Genomic DNA, 20,230 nt, shown 5'->3' on the forward strand with positions numbered 1-20,230 from the left:
CACAGGCTGGGGAGAGTGAATCAGAGGGGTAGGCTTGGGTATTCACTACACGCGTCTTACCTCTCCCCTTCCGAGGTAGTCGGCCCAGTCTTTCCTGTGTTTCTCTCCACAGTGGGTGAAAGGCCGGGCAGTCGCGTCCAATCAGGAGGGGGACAGGGAGAGATTCAACCACACCGGCTACCGTGCGGATGATTCCCTTGGTTGTGGTAATGGTGAGTTCAGTAGTGTGGTACTCTCTGGTGTCTCCGTGGACGCAGGAGACTGGAAGGGTTTTCTCTGGAGACAACCTGGTTGGATCGACCAGCGTTTGGCGCACCAAGGTGACCAGGCTTCCGGAGTCCAGCCGGGCTTCAACATCCTGTTGATTCACTGTCACCGGACAGGTGGGGGGCCTTGTTAGTGAGCTGTCACTCCCCCCCCAGGAGGGAGGCATAATGAGCAGGGTGGGCACTGGAAGAGTCAACGGACGGCATGGACTCTTCCGTTGGTTTTCCACACTGCCATGTGATGTGTCCCGTCTCTCCGCATCTGTAGCATCGTCTGGTTTCGGTGCCTCTGGGCGTCCGCCACTGCCTGGGTGGACCTCTGGCACCACCTGGAGCAATCTTGGCTGTGTTGGCGGGCTTGGGCAACTTTGGGCGGGCCATTTCAGTCCGGGGTGGGGATGTGTTGCCGGTTTGCCTCTTGGTCGTTCGCAGCATCTCCGCTGTGGCCTGTTACTGCTCCACCGCTGCCACTGTTTGACACGCAGTAGTCAGCGACTGCTGACTGATTATCCTTTTCGCCTCATAGGGCAGGGCTCGTAAGTAGCGATCCACGACAATGGCCTCGACCACCTCAGCGGCCGTGCTCCTTTCCGTTTCCAGCCACTTCCGTGCGATGCGGGCCAATTCATGCATCTGTGCCCGTGGAGATTGGTCTGGCTGGAAAGTCCAGGTGTGGAAGCGCTGTACCATCCCGAACTTGGTGAGCCCATGTCTGCTGAGAATTTCAGCTTTTAAATAGTCGTAGTCTTCTGCTCTGTCTGCGGTCAAGTCCAGGACAGCATTCAGTGATTCCCCTGTCAGGAAGGGTGCAAGCAATCCCACCCACTGCTGCTTGGGCCACTTTTCTCGAGTGACTGTTGCTTCAAATGTATGCAGGTACGCCTCAATATCATCCGTCGCCCCCATCTTGGCTAAAAAATCCCCCGCCTTGTGTTTGAACTATATTTTCCTCAGGCAGCAAGCTCTACTGGCAGCTATCAGCGAGAAGGATGCTAACATAGCCCTCCTGGAGTTGTCTCCCTCAAAGCGAAGAAAAGCCCAAGAGGAGGTGATGGCTTTAAAACGACAGAAGGACCGTCTCATGCACCAACTAAAACAACAGGTACGAGTGGCGCATACGCCAAGCTATATGAAGAATTTGGCAGACATGCAGGCATTGTGGTCGAAATGGGTGACTAGGATGTGATTGATGTGGAGGCTCACCTTGTGGTCACAATTAAGTGCATTGCGGCTTTCTAAATAAAAGCGGAATGGCAAATACAAACCTGCTGTGCATCGGCAGGCCATCCCTGCATTGCAGCCTCACGGGCAAACTTTGTACTCTCAAACCAAGAACATGCATAAGTTAATAATTTGTTGTAAACAGAATAGGCTCTTCCATCACCAACCACATTTTTGTGCGCAATCTTCCTACGACAAACCGAGAAGGGGCTGTGGTTCCATATTCAGGCAAAATAAGTTTATATGGCAGTGGTGTTTGTGCAATTAGGTCTAAGTAATGCAGACCGTCGTTTGACTCATGGGTGAGTCATTAGTGCAGCGTCCTGTCTGATAGCTTCTGGTGAAACATATGTTAAATGTCATCAACTATTTCCCTGATTGACCATTGTTTTTTGTTCTGTAAAACCCAATGCCAGTCGAGGTATGTAGTTTATTAGGGCATGGTCAAACCACATGGCCAATGGAAACAAAATGAACACGAGCAGTAATCATCCAACAGCATCCACCTGTGTCCTGAATCGGAGGGGTTTCTGGGAATCGTGGAGAATTTTCAAGTCAAAAGATGGTAAATGTGCCCCCACCAACATTTTTGTATCTGCCTCGTAAACAATTCCCAGGCACTGCACTAAAGGTGATTCAGGGAAATCTCATTACCTGTTTATCACCGTTGCATTCCTCATGTTTTCCTGTCATGGTTATTTCTTGCGATGACATGGGCTGTATTTGATCTGGGTTGTTAATTGCAATGTTTCGACAGTCACAACATTCATATGTATATACAGTGTAGAGAGAGATATCCATGGAATTATCACTTCACTCATTTGCTAGGCAATCCTTTGAGCGCCTTAAAGCATGGAACTAAATCTCTTCATGTGATGGCATTGGACACAGTAGTAATATGTGAAGGGTAAAATTTCCCTCTGAAATCGTCAATAGCGATCGAAGAAAGAAACCGACCAGGAAATGCCAACGAATTATGGGACTCTGAGGCCAAAAGGATCTGGAGAAGATAGATTTACAGATAGCAGTGCCCCGTCTGACCTCTCCATCAACAACTTTTGGCGTATTGTGTGTGTGTGTGTGTGTGTGTGTGTGTGTGTGTGTGTGTGTGTGTGTGTGTGTGTGTGTGTGTGTGTGTGTGTGTGTGTGTGTGTGTGTGTGTGTGTGTGTGTGTGTGTGTGTGTGTGTGTGTGTGTGTGTGTGTGTCTGCTTTCTTAGATATCCAACTACCATTTGAGGTTCAAAGACTCACAGTACATCCCCCACACAGACAGTGTAATATTTAGACTTCCACAGGAGAATCAGAATCAATATGTTGCCTCTTGGGCTTCCTCACAGTGGTCTTTACCTTGTGAAAGATGCCCCCCAAAATGCTTCTCTTCTCTGTGGATGTATGAATTTAGCTTTTTCCGAGGACAGTAAAAATGTAATACCATCGTCTGCTTCAAGCGGAGTCACTGTGTCTTAATCGCTTTGACTGGAAAAGGTATAATGTTGGGCAGGAATGCATACCAACACACACGCACACTCACACACACACATATACACACACACAAACATACACATACACACGCACACGCATACAGACACACACAAACACACTACAAACAGATCTGATTCGAGGCTTGAGGAAAGCACTGGAAATACTTTTTCAAGATTTGCCTCAGCTGTGTCGTTGAAGTCATGTGTTAATGTCGTTGTGTACTAATCAGGTTAAACTTCAGAATTAGGTGGGGCTTGACCCAAGGTTTAGCTGTGGGCTGAGCTGTGATGTTTACACCAACAGCTGCACTGTTTTTTCGGAGTTGTGCCATCTGGATCTGTTTCATATGGCTCAATTCACAGTGAGGCCTGGATGCCATTTTCAGATCTGTGTGCCGATGTATGTATGTATGTATGTATGTATGTATGTATGTATGTATGTATGTATGTATGTATGTATGTATTGTGATATCATGAGAGACTGGTTCTCAGCGGGACAGGACAAGAAGTGCAATGGGTGACAGGTTTGGATACAAACAAAGGTTTTAATCAAAGGTTTCAGGGGGGATTCACAAGCAACAAAGGTGTGAATAGTGTCTCTTCCAATACTTAAATCAAAATAAAGTCTCTTCTGAGGTAAAACTGAAGACGTTCCAGCATCTTCCTGATCTCCTCCTGTATAGCTGTCTTACGGGCCTCTGGCACACGGTATGGACGCTGGTGTACTGTTTTTCCAGGCATGGTGCGTATCTCGTGTTGCACCACGTCTGTGTGTCCAGGTATGGAGGAGAAGACGTCTTGGTTACGCTCAACCAATTCGAGGGTCATCTGGCGTTGGTGTGGGGACAAATTTGGACCCATCTGGACGTCTTCTCTGGCCGGTTCCTTCGCCTCGCTGGGGGGTAGGCAACTAAACAGCGCCTCTCTGGCATGCCACTTCTTTGGAGGTTAACGTGATAAATCTGCTCAGGTTTCCTCTTACCAGGTTGCCTCACCTTGTAGTTTACCTCCCCCACGCGTTCGATGACCTTAAAGGGCCCCTGCCAGGATGCCAGGAACTTGCACTCCACGGTTGGCACCAAGACCAGCACTCTGTCCCCTGGCTGAACTCTTGAGGCTGGGCAGGTCTATTGTAGGAGGCTTGCTGCTGTCGTTGGGCCGCTTCCATGTGTTCTCGCACTATTGGATAAATGGCCCTCATCCTTTCCCGCATGTCCCCCACATGCTCGATGAGGGTACGTTGTCGGCACGGCTGCTCTTCCCAAGCCTCTTTGGCGATATCCAGCAGTCCCCGGAGTCTGTAAGAGTACAACAACTCAAAGCGTGAGAAACCGGTAGAAGACTGTGGTACCTCCCTCACGGCAAACAGCAAGTACGGGAGCAGTTGATCCAAGTTTCGGCCATCTTCTTTGATAACTTTCCTCATCATGGCCTTGAGTGTCTTGTTGAATCGTTCTATCAATCCATCTGTCTGTGGGTGGTAGATGGAGGTTCTCAGTTGCTTGACCTTGAGCAGGGCACACAGGTCCTTCATGATCTTGGACATAAAGGGGCTTCCCTCGTCGATCTGTATGTCCTTTGGGATCCCTACCCGGCTGGCGAGAGCAAACAGTTCCTTTGCGATCTGCTTTGTGGTAGCCTTTCTGAGGGGAACAGCTTCTGGGAACCGAGTGGCATAATCCATCATAACCAAAATATACTGGTGTCCCCTAGCACTTTTTGGTAGAGGTCCGACTATGTCCAGCCCAAGCCTCTGAAAAGGGGTCTCAATGATGGGTAAGGGAATGAGCGGGTTTCTGTATGTGGGCTTGGGCGCCACCTGTTGTCACTCAGGGCAAGAACGACAATAGTTCTCCACATCCTTGTGCACCCCTGGCCAGAAGAACCGTTGCAAGATTCTCTCTTTTGTCTTTTCGACCCCTAGGTGTCCCCCTAGCAGGTGTGTGTGTGCCAAGTCCAGTACTGTAGCTCGGTGTGGTTGTGGTACAAGAAGTTGTTCACGTACTTCATCATTTTGCTTCGTCACTTGGTATAATAGCCCCCGATCAACCGCAAAATGGGGGTATGTGGGGCTTGTCCTTTCCCCCAGTACTACATCCTCTAAAACCTTCATGGCGTTGGCAAGGGTAGGATCCTGTAACTGGACTGTACCATACCGGCCTGTTAGAGGAGGCAGCTTCTGAGTCCCTGGGTTCTCATCACTACTGGAAGCCGGGAGATTTTCTGGGGCTGGAGTTTCCTCGGCGGTCTCTGGGCCAGACTCCGTCTCCGGTGGTGCATCTGCTGTCCCTAGGAGAGCACAGGCTGGGGAGAGTGAATCAGAGGGGTAGGCTTGGGTATTCACTACACGCGTCTTACCTCTCCCCTTCCGAGGTAGTCGGCCCAGTCTTTCCTGTGTTTCTCTCCACAGTGGGTGAAAGGCCGGGCAGTCGCGTCCAATCAGGAGGGGGACAGGGAGAGATTCAACCACACCGGCTACCGTGCGGATGATTCCCTTGGTTGTGGTCATGGTGAGTTCAGTAGTGTGGTACTCTCTGGTGTCTCCGTGGACGCAGGAGACTGGAAGGGTTTTCTCTGGAGACAACCTGGTTGGATCGACCAGCGTTTGGCGCACCAAGGTGACCAGGCTTCCGGAGTCCAGCCGGGCTTCAACATCCTGTTGATTCACTGTCACCGGACAGGTGGGGGGCCTTGTTAGTGAGCTGTCACTCCCCCCCCAGGAGGGAGGCATAATGAGCAGGGTGGGCACTGGAAGAGTCAACGGACGGCATGGACTCTTCCGTTGGTTTTCCACACTGCCATGTGATGTGTCCCGTCTCTCCGCATCTGTAGCATCGTCTGGTTTCGGTGCCTCTGGGCGTCCGCCACTGCCTGGGTGGACCTCTGGCACCACCTGGAGCAATCTTGGCTGTGTTGGCGGGCTTGGGCAACTTTGGGCGGGCCATTTCAGTCCGGGGTGGGGATGTGTTGCCGGTTTGCCTCTTGGTCGTTCGCAGCATCTCCGCTGTGGCCTGTTACTGCTCCACCGCTGCCACTGTTTGACACGCAGTAGTCAGCGACTGCTGACTGATTATCCTTTTCGCCTCATAGGGCAGGGCTCGTAAGTAGCGATCCACGACAATGGCCTCGACCACCTCAGCGGCCGTGCTCCTTTCCGTTTCCAGCCACTTCCGTGCGATGCGGGCCAATTCATGCATCTGTGCCCGTGGAGATTGGTCTGGCTGGAAAGTCCAGGTGTGGAAGCGCTGTACCATCCCGAACTTGGTGAGCCCATGTCTGCTGAGAATTTCAGCTTTTAAATAGTCGTAGTCTTCTGCTCTGTCTGCGGTCAAGTCCAGGACAGCATTCAGTGATTCCCCTGTCAGGAAGGGTGCAAGCAATCCCACCCACTGCTGCTTGGGCCACTTTTCTCGAGTGACTGTTGCTTCAAATGTATGCAGGTACGCCTCAATATCATCCGTCGCCCCCATCTTGGCTAAAAAATCCCCCGCCTTCACCCGGGGCATGTTCTTGGCGACCATTTGTTTTTGCAAGAGCAATTCCTCTGCCTTCAGTTCATTGGCTCTCCTTTGCTCCTCCAGGAGAGCCAAATTGGCCTGATATTGGGCTTCCTGACTTGCAAGCAGGGTTTTCAAAATGTCCTCTTTTTTTTTTTTTTTTTTTTTTTGTAATTGAGGATATTTTCAATTTAGAAAAACCATGACACAAACCATCAATGTCCATGCACTTACTAACGTTTGTCCAGTGCCCACATCCACCACCATATGTGATATCATGAGAGGCTGGCTCTCAGCGGGACAGGACAAGAAGTGCAATGGACGACAGGTTTGGATACAAACAAAGGTTTTAATCAAAGGTTTCAGGGGGGATTCACAAGCAACAAAGGTTTGAATAGTGTCTCTTCCAATACTTAAATCAAAATAAAGTCTCTTCTGAGGTAAAACTGAAGACGGAGTTCTTTTCCAAGAGTCTCTAGGCCTCACCCCTCTTGACGTCCTCCTCATGTAGCCTAGCCACCTTAGCAAAGTCCAAATCCAGTGTCCTGTCGTGTGGTCCCAACTGGCAATGAGTTCCACGCAGCAATCAACTTCTTCACAGAGCACAGCAATCGAGCTTGTCTTTCCCCAAGCTCCACTCAGAGGCTCTCTGCCTTAAGATCCTTGCCTGCCAATCCCGCCCTGATCAGCTGCAGGTGTGTGGTCTTAATTGCTGCCTTCCACCAGATGGGGCCAAGACTCTCTCTGGGGGGAGCCATCTTAGGGGGATGTATTTGCCCTCCAGGACGCAGCCTCTCGTGACATCACAGTATGTATGTATGTATGTATGTATGTATGTATGTATGTATGTATGTATGTATGTATGTATGTATGTATGTATGTGTGTATGTATGTTATGTGTGTGTGTGTGTGTGTGTGTGTATATATATATATATATATATATATATCCAGCGCAGTATGTCTGTCCACTCTCCTCTATGGGGCAGAAACATGGACCACATACCGCCGGCACTTAACTACCCTTGAGGCCTTCCACATCCGGAGCCTGCAGAAGATCCTTGGCCTGTCCTGGGAAGATCGAGTTCCCCACTCAGACATCTTTCAGCGCACAAATTCCATCTGCCTGGAAGCAGCAGTTGCAAAAAAACACCTTCGGTGGATTGGAGACACCATCCGCATGCCCGATCACCGTCTTCCCCGCCAAGTCCTCTATGGACAGCTGAAAGATGTGAAGCGCTCTGCAGGGGGGGCAAAAGCGACGCCTCAAGGACTACACCAGGGACCTCCTCAAACGAGCCAACATCAACATCACGGAGCTCGAAGCTTTGGCCTCAGAACGACAAACCTGGCAGACCACTTGTGCCAGGATAGTCTCTAAAATACATCAAATCCACATAGACAGACAATTAGAGAGACGCATTCAACGGCACCAGCGGGCGGCTGGTACCCCCCTGCCATCCGGCCTCCCATGTTCCATCTGCGGACGTGTCTGCGGCTCAAGGATTGGGCTCTATGCCCATGAAAAGTGGCACCAGCGACATCGTCGCTAAGCCCCCTGCCCCAACATCCCCTCCCTGGGAGCAAGCGTCCTCATCACCTATGATGGACAGCTAGAAATATATATATATATATATATATATATATATATATATATATATATATATATATATATATATATATATATATATATATATACAGTAAAGTCTCGTTATATCGATATCGGATATATCGATAGTCCCGGTTATATCGATAGTATTTCTATGCACGCACGGAGAAAATTACATGCAAACAGGGTCAGATATATCGATAGTCCCGGTTATATCGATATTTTTTCGGACTCCCTTGAATATCGATATAACGAGACTTTACTATATATATATATATATATATATATATATATATATATATATATCTCCCACCTCCCAAGGTGGTGGAGAATGACAGAGCAAAGATCTTCCATTCATTGCCAAAATCCTTGAAAAAACTGTTGCCTCCCAGCTTCACTCTCACCTCACTCACAATAACCTTTATAAACAATTCCAGTCTGGTTTCCGTCCCTGCCATAGTACTGTATCAGAGAGATACAGACTGACAAGATGGTAATGGCCAACCAACCAGATATCGTGGTCATAGATAAAGGGGAAAGGAAAGCCGTTGTCGTGGATGTAGCGGTCCCGAGTGATGGAAACGTCAGAAAGAAGGAACATGAGAAAATCGAGAAATACCAAGGGCTCAGAGAGGAGCTGGAGAGAGCCTGGAAGGTCAAGGTGACAGTCGTGCCTGTGGTGGTCGGAGCACTCGGGGCAGTGACCCCCAAACTCGACGAGTGGTTGCAACAGATCCCGGGAACAACATCGGACATCTCGGTCCAGAAAAGCGCAGTGCTGGGAACAGCACGGATACTGCGCAGAACCCTCATGCTTCCTGGCCTCTGGTAGAGGACCCGAGCTGAAATGGGGGACAGACACCACCCATGGTGGGTGAGACGTGGAATTTTTTTTTTTTATATATATACACACATCCTACCCTTCATCCTTTTTCCCCTAACCACGGTGTCGAGATTTTTGCCTTATCTATCTAAGTAGCCCTTCTTGATTTGAATGGCCAAGCTGTTTAATATGACCCGCATCCTCTCTTGTCATCCTGCCTGCTTCATTTCCTCAGTCATTAGGCACTCACTGCTTATCTCAGCTGCTGGGTCCCCGAGGCTGTATCTACCTTCTATCTGTAGCCTCTTGAAGGCTGACTCTCATTTCAATAAATGTCCACACGCCATTTTGAATAGCATAGCATACGTTGTGTTTCCCTCGAATACTCTTCACCCTCAACATGATTGCACCTACAGGTTTGAAGTCCATCCTCAAAAAAGTATTTTCAATGGAGAAAATGTTGAGCTGAACCTGTCATTACATCTGCACCCACTCTATCTATGCCTATCTTGTAGATAGCCTCGCACAAGTCAGCCTAACATCCATCAGTGCAGACTGTTATCTCTCTTCAGTGCAAAAATGTGAGGAGAATGACAGCCTATTTGGAATAAATGCTTTCTTACACAAACATGCTAGGAATGCCATTTTTGGCCATCCAGAACGCTTGATATTTGAGCAAAATTTCGAGTGTGAGAACGTCTCCAGCCTCAGGCTTTGTATGTTTGCTAACTTTCCATACTGTCGTTTGTCTTATCCTTTTAAGTGGTACTTTGTGAAATGGATAATATTTGACAGACTTATGCTGTTTCCATCAGACACTCTGAACTAGCCCATCCATCACCTGACAAGTGTTGTCAGCACTGTTTCTTTGAACCTTCTTGATGACTTTCAACATGTTCAAACCTCAAGAAGGCCCATCATCAACCTTATAAACATTTTTTTTTTTTATTTTTTATTTTTTTTTTTAATTTTGGCAGGCACGGAACAGAATGAAGATGATGGCCGATAACTATGAGGAAGATCGCATCAACCCTCAACATCACCGTCACCATTCCGTCCACTTGCACTCTGGGAACATGCATCATAGAAGCCTACCAAGAGGGCCCCCACATGCCAACCACAGATCCCCTATGGAGCAGGTCAGTTTGAAAACCCACATCAATGAACATCAGTGTCAAGTTACGTTTTATTACCACAAAAGGACATAAGATGCTGTCTTCAAATATTTTCCCTCATCATTCACAACAACACCGCTTCTCTGTGTTCCTCTCACTCAAAGTCGATAGCCCCAGCCAAATCAGATTATTTGGGATTTGTCAGTGGAATTAGTTGAAGTCATGAATCCCCCATCAACACAACATGCACGCACACACACGCGCACACACACACACACACACACACGACCAATTACTCTCTGTCAGGTAATCAGTACCAAACACACCTGAAGCAAAAGTTTGCGTGTCTGTTTGTGGATTACACTGTATTTCGTATCACCATGACATATTTTAACACTTTTAGTGTCTTCATCACTTTCTGCATTTATGTAAACACAAACTGTGTGTGTAGCCAGGACAAAAAAATTTAACATTTTTGTATACATTCAAATAATCTGCTTTAGATTATATTCCGATGATCGAATCATGTATAAAGGTGAAGAATATCACAAATCTATGAACTCCTTTATCACGTTGGAGTCCAAACCGTGAAGAGAAAGTATGTGTGATTGTCTGCCGGGTTGTGGTGAATACCTGGGGATTTCCACGAGTTGAAATACCCGTGTCTGCTTTTGAATGTTGTTGCAAATGTTTCAAAATGGATTTCATAATTGTATAACTGCTGTCTCAATTAGATCAAATGAAATCTGCACAGGGGATTACCTGCCGAAACCCGTCTCTCCAGGTTTGAGCTGTGTAATTGATCACAGAATTGTTATGAATGTGTCCATCTAAATCAGTTTGATTTAAAATGATTTCTTCTATAATATTATTATACATGATATGTCGTGCAGATAACCGTTACCTTGACAGCAATGTGCATCTGCCTTGCACATAGACAGATTGACTGTGCTGTATATTTAAGATCATCTACACTATCAAATAGTTTTATTGAAATAGCGATTCATGGATTGCCATATTTTCCGGTTTATGAAGCGTACCCTAAAACCTTTCTTCAAAAGATGACTTTATACACAGGTGTGCCTTATATGTGAATTCATATTAAGTCACAACAGGTCTTGCAAATCCTGTCAGCAGCCACCAACTGTAGAAGTAGTGCGTAACCCCAGCAGCTACTGTAGTTCCTTATAATGTGGTTTGCCTTATATTTGGAGAACTTTTATATATTTGTATATTATATTTCGTAAATGTTTTTCATTCATTGAATGTGCGCCTTATATTCCGGTGCACCTTATATTTGGAAGAAATTTCAAAATACACCATTCGTTGGTTGTAAGCCTTATACTTCGGTGCACCTTATACACCGTAAAATACGGTAAGGTATGTTTTCAGGATTCCTTGATTTGATTATTCTTTTGCAAGAAAACATGTAGTTTAAATATACATTTTTATTTGTCATACAGGAGCAAGTTAAATCTGGACTCATTTAACTTGATTCAAATTAGTGACACTATCTCAAATATAATTTCATCAACATTTTTCTCGTCAGTATTTGATTCCAAAGCCCCCGTTATATAGTTGTTATTGTTTCACATTTCCTCTTGTGCAAAGCACCCATATTTTAAAACAAGAGAAGGTCTTGATAGGGGTCAGCCCAGGGGTGGGCAAACTTTTTGACTCGCGGGCCGCATTGTGTTCTAAAATTTGACAGAGGGGCCGGGCCAGGAGCATTTGGAGGGAGTGTTTGGGCTAAACCTAAAGCATTAAAGGACAACCGACGCCTCCGGACAAGTTATGTCCATAATTTATAAAATCATTTCAAATGACTTCGACTGAGCGTATTTTACAAAGATTCCACAGCATAAAGCTATAGTTTATGTTTTAAGACTTGCGCTGAATATTCTTGAAGTCTTGTTTTCGAGTTGATGACGATCCCCATGTGACGTCACGTTTGGACCGCCCCTGACCGAGAAAGCGACACACAATGCATTTTGGGTACTTTGTTTGGTCTGAAAACTTCGTGTTGATCCGTGTTGATGGCGAAATTAGAAGGAAAACACATACATAATGCCATAGTGAATTGTTGTGTGTTGCACCACGAAAACTATTTGATATTCGCTGACACAAATTCCCAGCTGACAAATCAGCCCATTTCCAACGGAGCTTGGGCGCAATCTTCTGCATTTTCTGGGTGCTACATTTCTGTCATTGACGGCTCGAATTGATATGGGAGGACTCCTTGAATCAATTGAAAACATTTATGCTTTCCTCTTCAGAACTATTTGAATTATATTCATAACTGGATGAGTAACAAGAAAACATCTTCTCCGAATCTGAAGCCATTGTTTTGATTCTCGAGCAAGGCAAGACGTCTTGGCGTGACGTCACGAACAAGGGGGTGGGACCTTCTGAAACTGGCCATTTCCGGATTCATTTTGAAGTCATTTTTATTGGTGTTTTTCATTTAACTAAAAATATCAACCTGCCTGATTTGGGTATTTTAGATGCTATAAAACGTTTTTCTGATGTCAGTGGGAAACAAAAAAAAATGGTGCCGGTTGTCCTTTAAATGTAGTGTGTACAAACCTCATAGCACAGTAAGAACACTACAACCCAATTTATTAACTGTCTTTCAAATGTGAAAAATATCCCTGATCAGTTAATAAATTTGTCTCAAGGAATATGGCCTTTACATACTATTTTGCAGATACTTGGAGGAGGAAATGGAAATAGATTAAAATAACATATGCACTGTGATTTATCACGATTGCGTCTGTTTTTAATAAGTTTTCATTGAAGGGGCAAAGTTAAAGAAATCAACATTTATTGAAAAATGGAATCACTTTCAACATTCAAAACATATTATTACACAACGAAATATTCAAGCTCAATAATACCTACTTGCAGTGACGTGCGGTGACGTTCATGGCTGGTGAGGCACTGACGTCATCAATGACGTCACTGCTCGTCTCTACTTCGTATTTGAACGGTAAATGTGAAAATTCAGCGATTTTGAAAAAAATCCTAAAACGGTGAAGTTAAATGGACAAGAACTTTAAAGTACAAAATCACTAAATACATCTAACTGTTTAATTTATTGTTTCATTTGATATTTCCATGACAGCTTTCCATGATGACAGGTGAGGCACTGCCTCACCTGCCTCCACTGACTGCACGTCACTGCCTACTTGTGTTAAATTCCGCCAAATCATAGATGGTTTGTCCTGACCGTGCGCTCAACAAACTCTCCACTGACGCCCTCGCCTTCACGCGCAAACAATACACGTGTACTGTCGCCGAGCACACAGACATAGGCTACCTGCATTTGAAATTTGCATACTCGGCACGGCAGCCAATCAGAAGCCTGCTTCTTTCTTCCGGACTTTCGCAAGCGTTATAAAGTCGTGCAATAGCATGTCATTTTCCAAAATAGATGCACCGAACCTCAGCCCAGAAGAAAGATTCAAAAGAAGCTAAGAACATATATGACGCTACAAAACGTAAATTTACATTAAACCGTGACTGTAAAGTGTTCGTGAGACTTATGGAAGGGGCTTAGTGGATCGTAGGAAGTAATGCAAATGTTGCATTTTGCACCACAATGACAATCGACTACTGCAGCAAAATCTACAGCCATGCACATTTACCGTAAATTAAGCAAGGTAGCATTTGTAGCAGGTACATTCTTGATTTAAAAAAAAAAAACTTTATACTTTGTGACAATGTTTTTTAATGTGATTAGTTGTCTCATTGTGCTTCAAGTGAAAAATGGGGCAGGCAACTTTTCAGTTATCTGCCCTGTTGTCCGCTAACTTTTTGTCATGAGTTTCAGACACTGTTTTTACTATAATTTGGGCAAATTCGGCGGGCCGGATTAAAAAGCCTAATCGTATGTGGCCCGCGGGCCGTAGTTTGCCCATGTCTGGGTCAGCCTATCGCCAAATGACCTTTCCTCATATCTGCCTTTTCACCCCGAGGTTAGGACAAAGCCCCGAAGAACCGACTATTTGTGTGTGTGTGTGTATGTGTGTGTGTGTGTGTGTGCGTGCATGTTGTGCTGATAGGGTATGTCAGGTGACACAGTCTGAATGTCACAGAAGCCCCCACACTCAGACTGTTTTCCCTCCAAATAGAAAACTCTACACCTCCTTTTATTTCTTTCTTTCATCTCGAATGAATTACTCTTTATTTTTCTTCAACATGGCCTTCCACTCTTTACTTCATCCTTTTTCTTCTTGCCACCATCAATTTCTGAAGTGGCTTAGTTTTTTTCTTTTGTCAAATAAAAACTGATACAAATGTGTTTGGCCCCTCTTCGTTGAGAATGACAACACAAAATTCTGTCGGCCATTGTTTTTTTTGGGTTGTTTTTCCAGTGCAGTCAGTCATCACGGTACCTACACCCACAGTATGAATGTTCAAAGTACAGGTGAAATATAATTGATGGAGATAAGCAGTGGAAGTGTGTTTATCCTCTTGAGATAGAGCTCAGCGCCATAGCTTAGCAAGAAGAGTTTGCGCTTTGAAAGGCGTATTTGTGTCCATGTTGTTGTCGTTTAGCCGTGCCAGCTCCACTGCCAGACACTTAGCAGCACTCACTGAAGGAAATAGAAAACATTCTTCAAGTGTTTATGAATACATGAATTGCACAACCTTTTTGTTAAAGAAAAAACGGTCCAAGCATGTTGCTTTCTTTAGATCTGTGAGAAATTGCACAGGGCACTCATGATTGTTTATGTGCGAGAGGGTGTCTGTCTGTGTGTCTGACCTGCCAGAATGAGTCATTATAGGTCTGGTTCTGTTTAGGGGGTATGTCACAGCCATTTGCTGTACGCTAGCATTTAGCATCATGGCTGGCTAGCACATTGCATACAAACACCATTTTAGCAACTGCCGAGTGGGTGAGCTTCCCAAGCTTGACACAGCCGCTAAATCCAAAGAATGTGACAATATGCAAAAGCAGCTTGAAAAAAATGTTTTAGTTTGCACATGGTGCAATGAAAGTGCTTTTGAAACTGTTCATTGACAATGATGTATCCCCCTTTTTTATAACCAGGAGGACGAAGAGGGCATTTGGGCATGATTCAGTGACAACGTTGGACCATTACATACAAAGTGAGTACCCAAACTTGTGTATTCTTCTATCCAGGTTTGTTCATGATCATATTCTACACAATGGCCGGCAGTAAAGTCGCATAATCACTGGCAATGTTGATTCAACCGCAGTACCCACAGCATTACCCAACTGTGCCAAAGGGAGTATAACCGCACCTTTCCCGTTGCTTATGAATTTCAGTTGACGAAAGAGCATTCAGGGATTAATGGCTGCCTTTATGGTGAAGGTACATGTGCTGGTTCTTCAAAGTGCTTTCCATTCACTGTCTGCATGGTTTATATAGGTAACTGTGTGCTATTAGATCTAAATGTGCTAAGCAGCCTAATGTGGGTCTGTGCCAGGGTCCATTGGTGATAAAAATGACAAAGTGACACAGACCAGAGATGGACAAGTCAGTCTCCTCCAAGTCTTGCCTTTTTTCACCCATAGTAAAATGTTACCGCACTACCCCACCCCGCTGTGTTTTCGTGTGTGGGGTAGTTAATTACAGTACAACACTGAACAGTCATGATGTCTTTTAAGAGTGCAAGCTGAAAGTGCATAAAATGAAGAATGCAGAGTCATAAAGGGCAATTTTGTTGTGGGAGTTTTATATCAAAGCACCCACCCCCATGGACTGAAGATGCCTCCATTACAGGCTTGCTAAAAAAATCCTGGTTTTCTTGGAACTTGTTTAAAACAAAAAGTCAGACAGAAAGTAACTGAGAAGAATGGTGCCCATGTTTGTATGTGCCAACTGAAGTGAAAAGCAGGCGGCTCCCTCTACTCATAGTTTCCAATGAATTTCATTAATTCCCACTCATAATCCACAGGTGGACCATCACAAGCGGATTCTCTTTCGAACCTCAGTGACTTAGTCATTATGCACTTTGCCCTCATGGTGCTTGAGGGATTACAAATCTGTTAGTGTGTCAGAGAAAATGATTTGTCTTTCCACAGTGTGGCCATGATAGGTTTAGTTTAGGGTATTTGTGCACAAGAGCATTACCGAGCCAGACCTACAGTACCCGAGCAGTCGACACCGCCTGTAATGTAGTCCATGTGCGCCGCAAAGGCATGCAGTGTTGGGATTCACCGTCATGACCACAATGCTCCAATTCTACCTCTTTCCATCTCTCCATCTTTTTCTTTCCACCTCCAATTTTGCCTTCGGCAGTTCTCAAATCTATGCTATATATCCCTTCTAGGTAAATGTAGGAGTCTTGGCTTAGCCTGCTTCTACACTATCTTGGATCAGATATGCTGGTAGTGTGTATGTGTGTGTGTGTGTGTGTGTGTGTGTGTGTGTGTGTGTGTGTGTGTGTGTGTGTGTGTGTGTGTGTGTGTGTGTGTGTGTGTGTGTGTGTGTGTGTGTGTGTGTGTGTGCTTGTGTGCGTGTACGTGTGTGTATTGGTTATCCTTATCCATATCTAATACAATAAGACAGGCACATTAGCCTTTAGCGCAGAGTAGTGTTATGGCTAGCAATATCAGTGCAGTTCATCTATCCACTGCTGTTCTTCAGGCACTGTGCAATGCGAGCTCAGCTAACATGTGTTAGCCACCCTTAATGGAAGAACAGATGGGAGCTATTTAGTGGTGTGTAGCTACAGCGCAATAAGGCCAGACCTAATCCCCATATCCTGTCCCGGAGTGAACCCTCGCTAATATGAACAAACAGAGATGACAGCATAGATAGCCAAAAAGTCAGAGAAATAGCCAGGGTTCCATGTGTCCGCACGGACATTGCATGTGTGCTGCAGGCCGCCAGGCTTTCTTTGACAAACGCTCCCTTGACTCGCAATGTTTAGGCCGCCCTTTGTATTCAACACAATGTGAGCCTTGAGATTGGAATTTTAGCAGAGTTGTTGTGAGCATCCAGGTAGGGATGTGGATGTTTGTCAGAACACTAGATGCTGATTGGCTGGTTGGTTGCGTTTGCCTCGCCGATGATTACTGAGGTGTTGCTTACTCTCTTGGCTCCAAGACACCCCCCTACTCTGAGGAAATAAGGATGCCCTTTTTATCAGAGAGCACACTAGAGGAGACGTGGAGCAAAAAAGTGAACAAGACATCGGGGCCAAAAAGTGAAGCAGTGTTTATGGATTCTTTGGAAAAGTTGTTTTTATCCCCCTGTGAAGTTTTGTGTCTTGAATGGAAAGAAAAGAAGTTGAGTTTTTTTTTTAAGTGGGGAAGGGTTTGTTCTGCCCCAAACAAGTGAAAATGTTTGCCCATGTTTTTACTAAATGCAGCATTTGTGTGTTCACATTATGTATATCCGTAATTATTCCACTTGCGTGTGTTTCTTTGTGTGTGGAGGAGGCCGCAAAGTGCATTCATTGCGAAAGGGATTGGCAGTGCTGTTTAATATTCTGGAATGCGCTGAAGTTGGTGTCAAGGAAATTGTTTTGCTTGCTTGAAGCCTGAATCTGATTGGCTCACCCCATGGCCGAGGGCTCCTGTTTATCAAAACCGCCCTGAAAGTGCTACAAAACCAGTCAGTGGAGTCAGTGAACATAAAAGAAAGCTACATCATTGTCTTTTCTATTACAATGGACCATTACTGCTTTTTTGTATACCTTTCCTTTGACTTAGAAACAATGACCTCTGAGTCATTTTTTAAACTTATTGGGAAACTGATTGGGTTGTACTTTGAAAGGCATAAATTGTTTGGTAGTTGAATGGTTAGCATGCCGGCTTCACAGTGCAGTGGTCGCCGTCTCGCGTCCTGCTCCGGCCTCCCTGTCTGGAGTGTGCATGTTTTTCCCCAGGCCCGCGTGGGTTTTTTCCGGGTCCTCCGGTTTCCTCCCACATTCCAAAAACATGAATTGTAGGAAGATTAAACACTCCAAATTGTCCCTGCGTCTGAGAGTGACTGTTGTATGTCTTTGTGTGCCCTGCAATTAGCTGTCAACCAATTCAAGGTGTCCCCTGCCTAGTGCCCAAAGACAGCTGGGATAGGCTCCAGCACCCCCGTGACCCTAATGAAGAATAAGCGGTACGGAAAATGGATGGAATGGATGGATGGATAGTTGGCAAGACGATTGAGCAAACCTGTTCTCACTCCCACCAAGTGATCGCTGCCATTTTTACACCAAAGATGAACAGTCGGGTTTGCACTTGGCTGTGCTGCTTTGTTGAAAATGGCATTTACTGAGGTAGTATATTGCAAGAAAAGGTGGTCAAATAAATGCATGCTGCTTGATTTACAGCCATGTGTCGTTCCAATTCCTTCTGTGAACACAAGTATAAATATGAATGACATTTTTTTAAAAATAGCATATTTGTCAGTCCTTTGCTCATTTTGTCTTCCCAAGAATTACTCTTGATTTATTATCTTAACCATGACCAGCAGTGCAGAGCCCTAAATGTAAGTCATAACTTAAACCCAAGCGTCAGTGCAAAGTCAGTTCTTCACATATTTCTTGTGACCATTTTGTCTTTGTTTGCAATGCAAAGTATGGACAGGTATTACTTATTATCACATAACCTCATCCTTTCACCACATCACCCCATCCTCCACTGGCTCCCGGTCAAATATAGAATCAACTTTAAAATTCTTCTTCATACATTTAAAGCTATCCATAACCTCCCCCCCCATACCTATCGTACCTTCTTCAAATTTCTATTTCCTCTCGTTCACGCAGATCCTCTTCCTCCCTCCACCTCTGTGTGCCCCCCTGCCCGTCTCAACACGATGGGGGACAGAGCTTTCAGCTGCTCTGCCCCCAAACTCTGGAACTCATTTCCTCCCAACATTCGGAACATCGATTCTCTTCCCACCTTCAAATCCCATCTCAAAACCCACCTGATTAAAATTGCATCTTCTGTGTAGCTCTCTCTATTTGTAATTTTATTTTATTTATTGTATTCTAATTGTAATTGTATTTTATTTATTATAGTATCTATGCTTGTCTGTGACTGTAAAGTGTCCTTGAGAGCTTTGAAAGGCGCTTAAAATAAAATGTATTATTATTATTATTATTATTATTAGTATTATTACCAGTGACGTGCAGTCAGGGGAAGCTTTGCCTCACCTGTCATCATGGAATTGTCAAATGACAAAATAAATTAAATTTATTTAGTGATTTGTACTTTAACGTTCTTTTTCATTTAACTTCACCATTTTTGGATTTTTTTTTTCAAAATCACTGAATTTTCACCTTTACTGTTCAAATACAGTAAAGTCTCGTTATATCGATATTCAAGGGAGTCCGAAAAAATATCGATATAACCGGGACTATCGATATATCCGACCCTGTTTGCATGTAATTTTCTCCGTGCGTGCATAGAAATAGTATCGATATAACCGGGACTATCGATATATCGATATAACGAGACTTTACTGTACTAAGTAGAGACGAGCAGTGAGGCACCAGCCGGCTGAGCTTCACCATGGATTGCGCAATCACTATGCTAACTGTGCTCGCTTGCTCTGCAGTGAGACCGCATTGCTGTCTCTCTGCATATCATTATTAAAGTATTCAAAAGCTTTTAGTATATGAACTAAATTTCTACAGTTTAGATGGTGTGTATAATGTACAGTCATTGTACATTCTAAACACTGTACTACATTGTTTATTTTATTTTATTTGTATCAAAACTGTGTGCATAGGTGAGGCACACAGTTCTCCTGCCTCATGACAGGGGGCGCTGGTGATTATAGACTCCTCGGCTGCAGAATAATAGAATTAGTGACAGTAAGCTGCAGTAAAGTTAAGTGCAACTATCCAGTCATGTTTTCGTGTTGCTTGGCCTTATTTTCAGAATGGTGGATTACATATCTAAATTGAAAGAATTTTCTAAACTGGACTTTCAATCGAAGCAGAAGATATTAATTAAAGGAAGACCAACACCGGACTGTATAGCTCACAAACGCACACTGAGAGATGAATGTAAATCTCCTGGACAGCTTCTCAACTTTTTGGCCAAGAAGGATCTTATTGAAACTATTCCTGAAGCGACAAAGTTGCTCCAGCTCATGCTCACTGTTCCAGTTGCTACAGCATCAGTGGAGTGGTCATTCTCCGCACAAAAGACTGAAAACATACAGTCAGAACAGGACTGATCCAGGACGACTTTCTTCACTGGCATTGATCTCCATTGAGACAGAGAGACTTGAACT

At 44.8% G+C, this 20,230-nt stretch overlaps 1 protein-coding gene across 1 annotated transcript in view; it reads left to right on the forward strand.

Moving 5' to 3' along the window:
- The window catches only part of LOC148903084 (ERC protein 2-like), a 189,666-nt gene that overhangs the window by 106,806 nt on the left and 62,630 nt on the right, over positions 1-20,230 (forward strand). The window contains exons 11-13 of the mRNA XM_088996190.1: positions 1,221-1,368; positions 9,873-10,034; positions 15,067-15,125. Coding sequence (XP_088852316.1) covers positions 1,221-1,368; positions 9,873-10,034; positions 15,067-15,093 — 337 coding nt within the window. The 3' untranslated portion in view covers positions 15,094-15,125. The remainder of the gene's footprint in view (positions 1-1,220; positions 1,369-9,872; positions 10,035-15,066; positions 15,126-20,230) is intronic.

The sequence above is a fragment of the Hippocampus bargibanti genome, linkage group LG01, assembly GCF_051943395.1.
Source record: "Hippocampus bargibanti isolate YZ-2025 linkage group LG01, ASM5194339v1, whole genome shotgun sequence".
Classification (NCBI taxonomy): Eukaryota; Metazoa; Chordata; class Actinopteri; order Syngnathiformes; family Syngnathidae; genus Hippocampus; species Hippocampus bargibanti.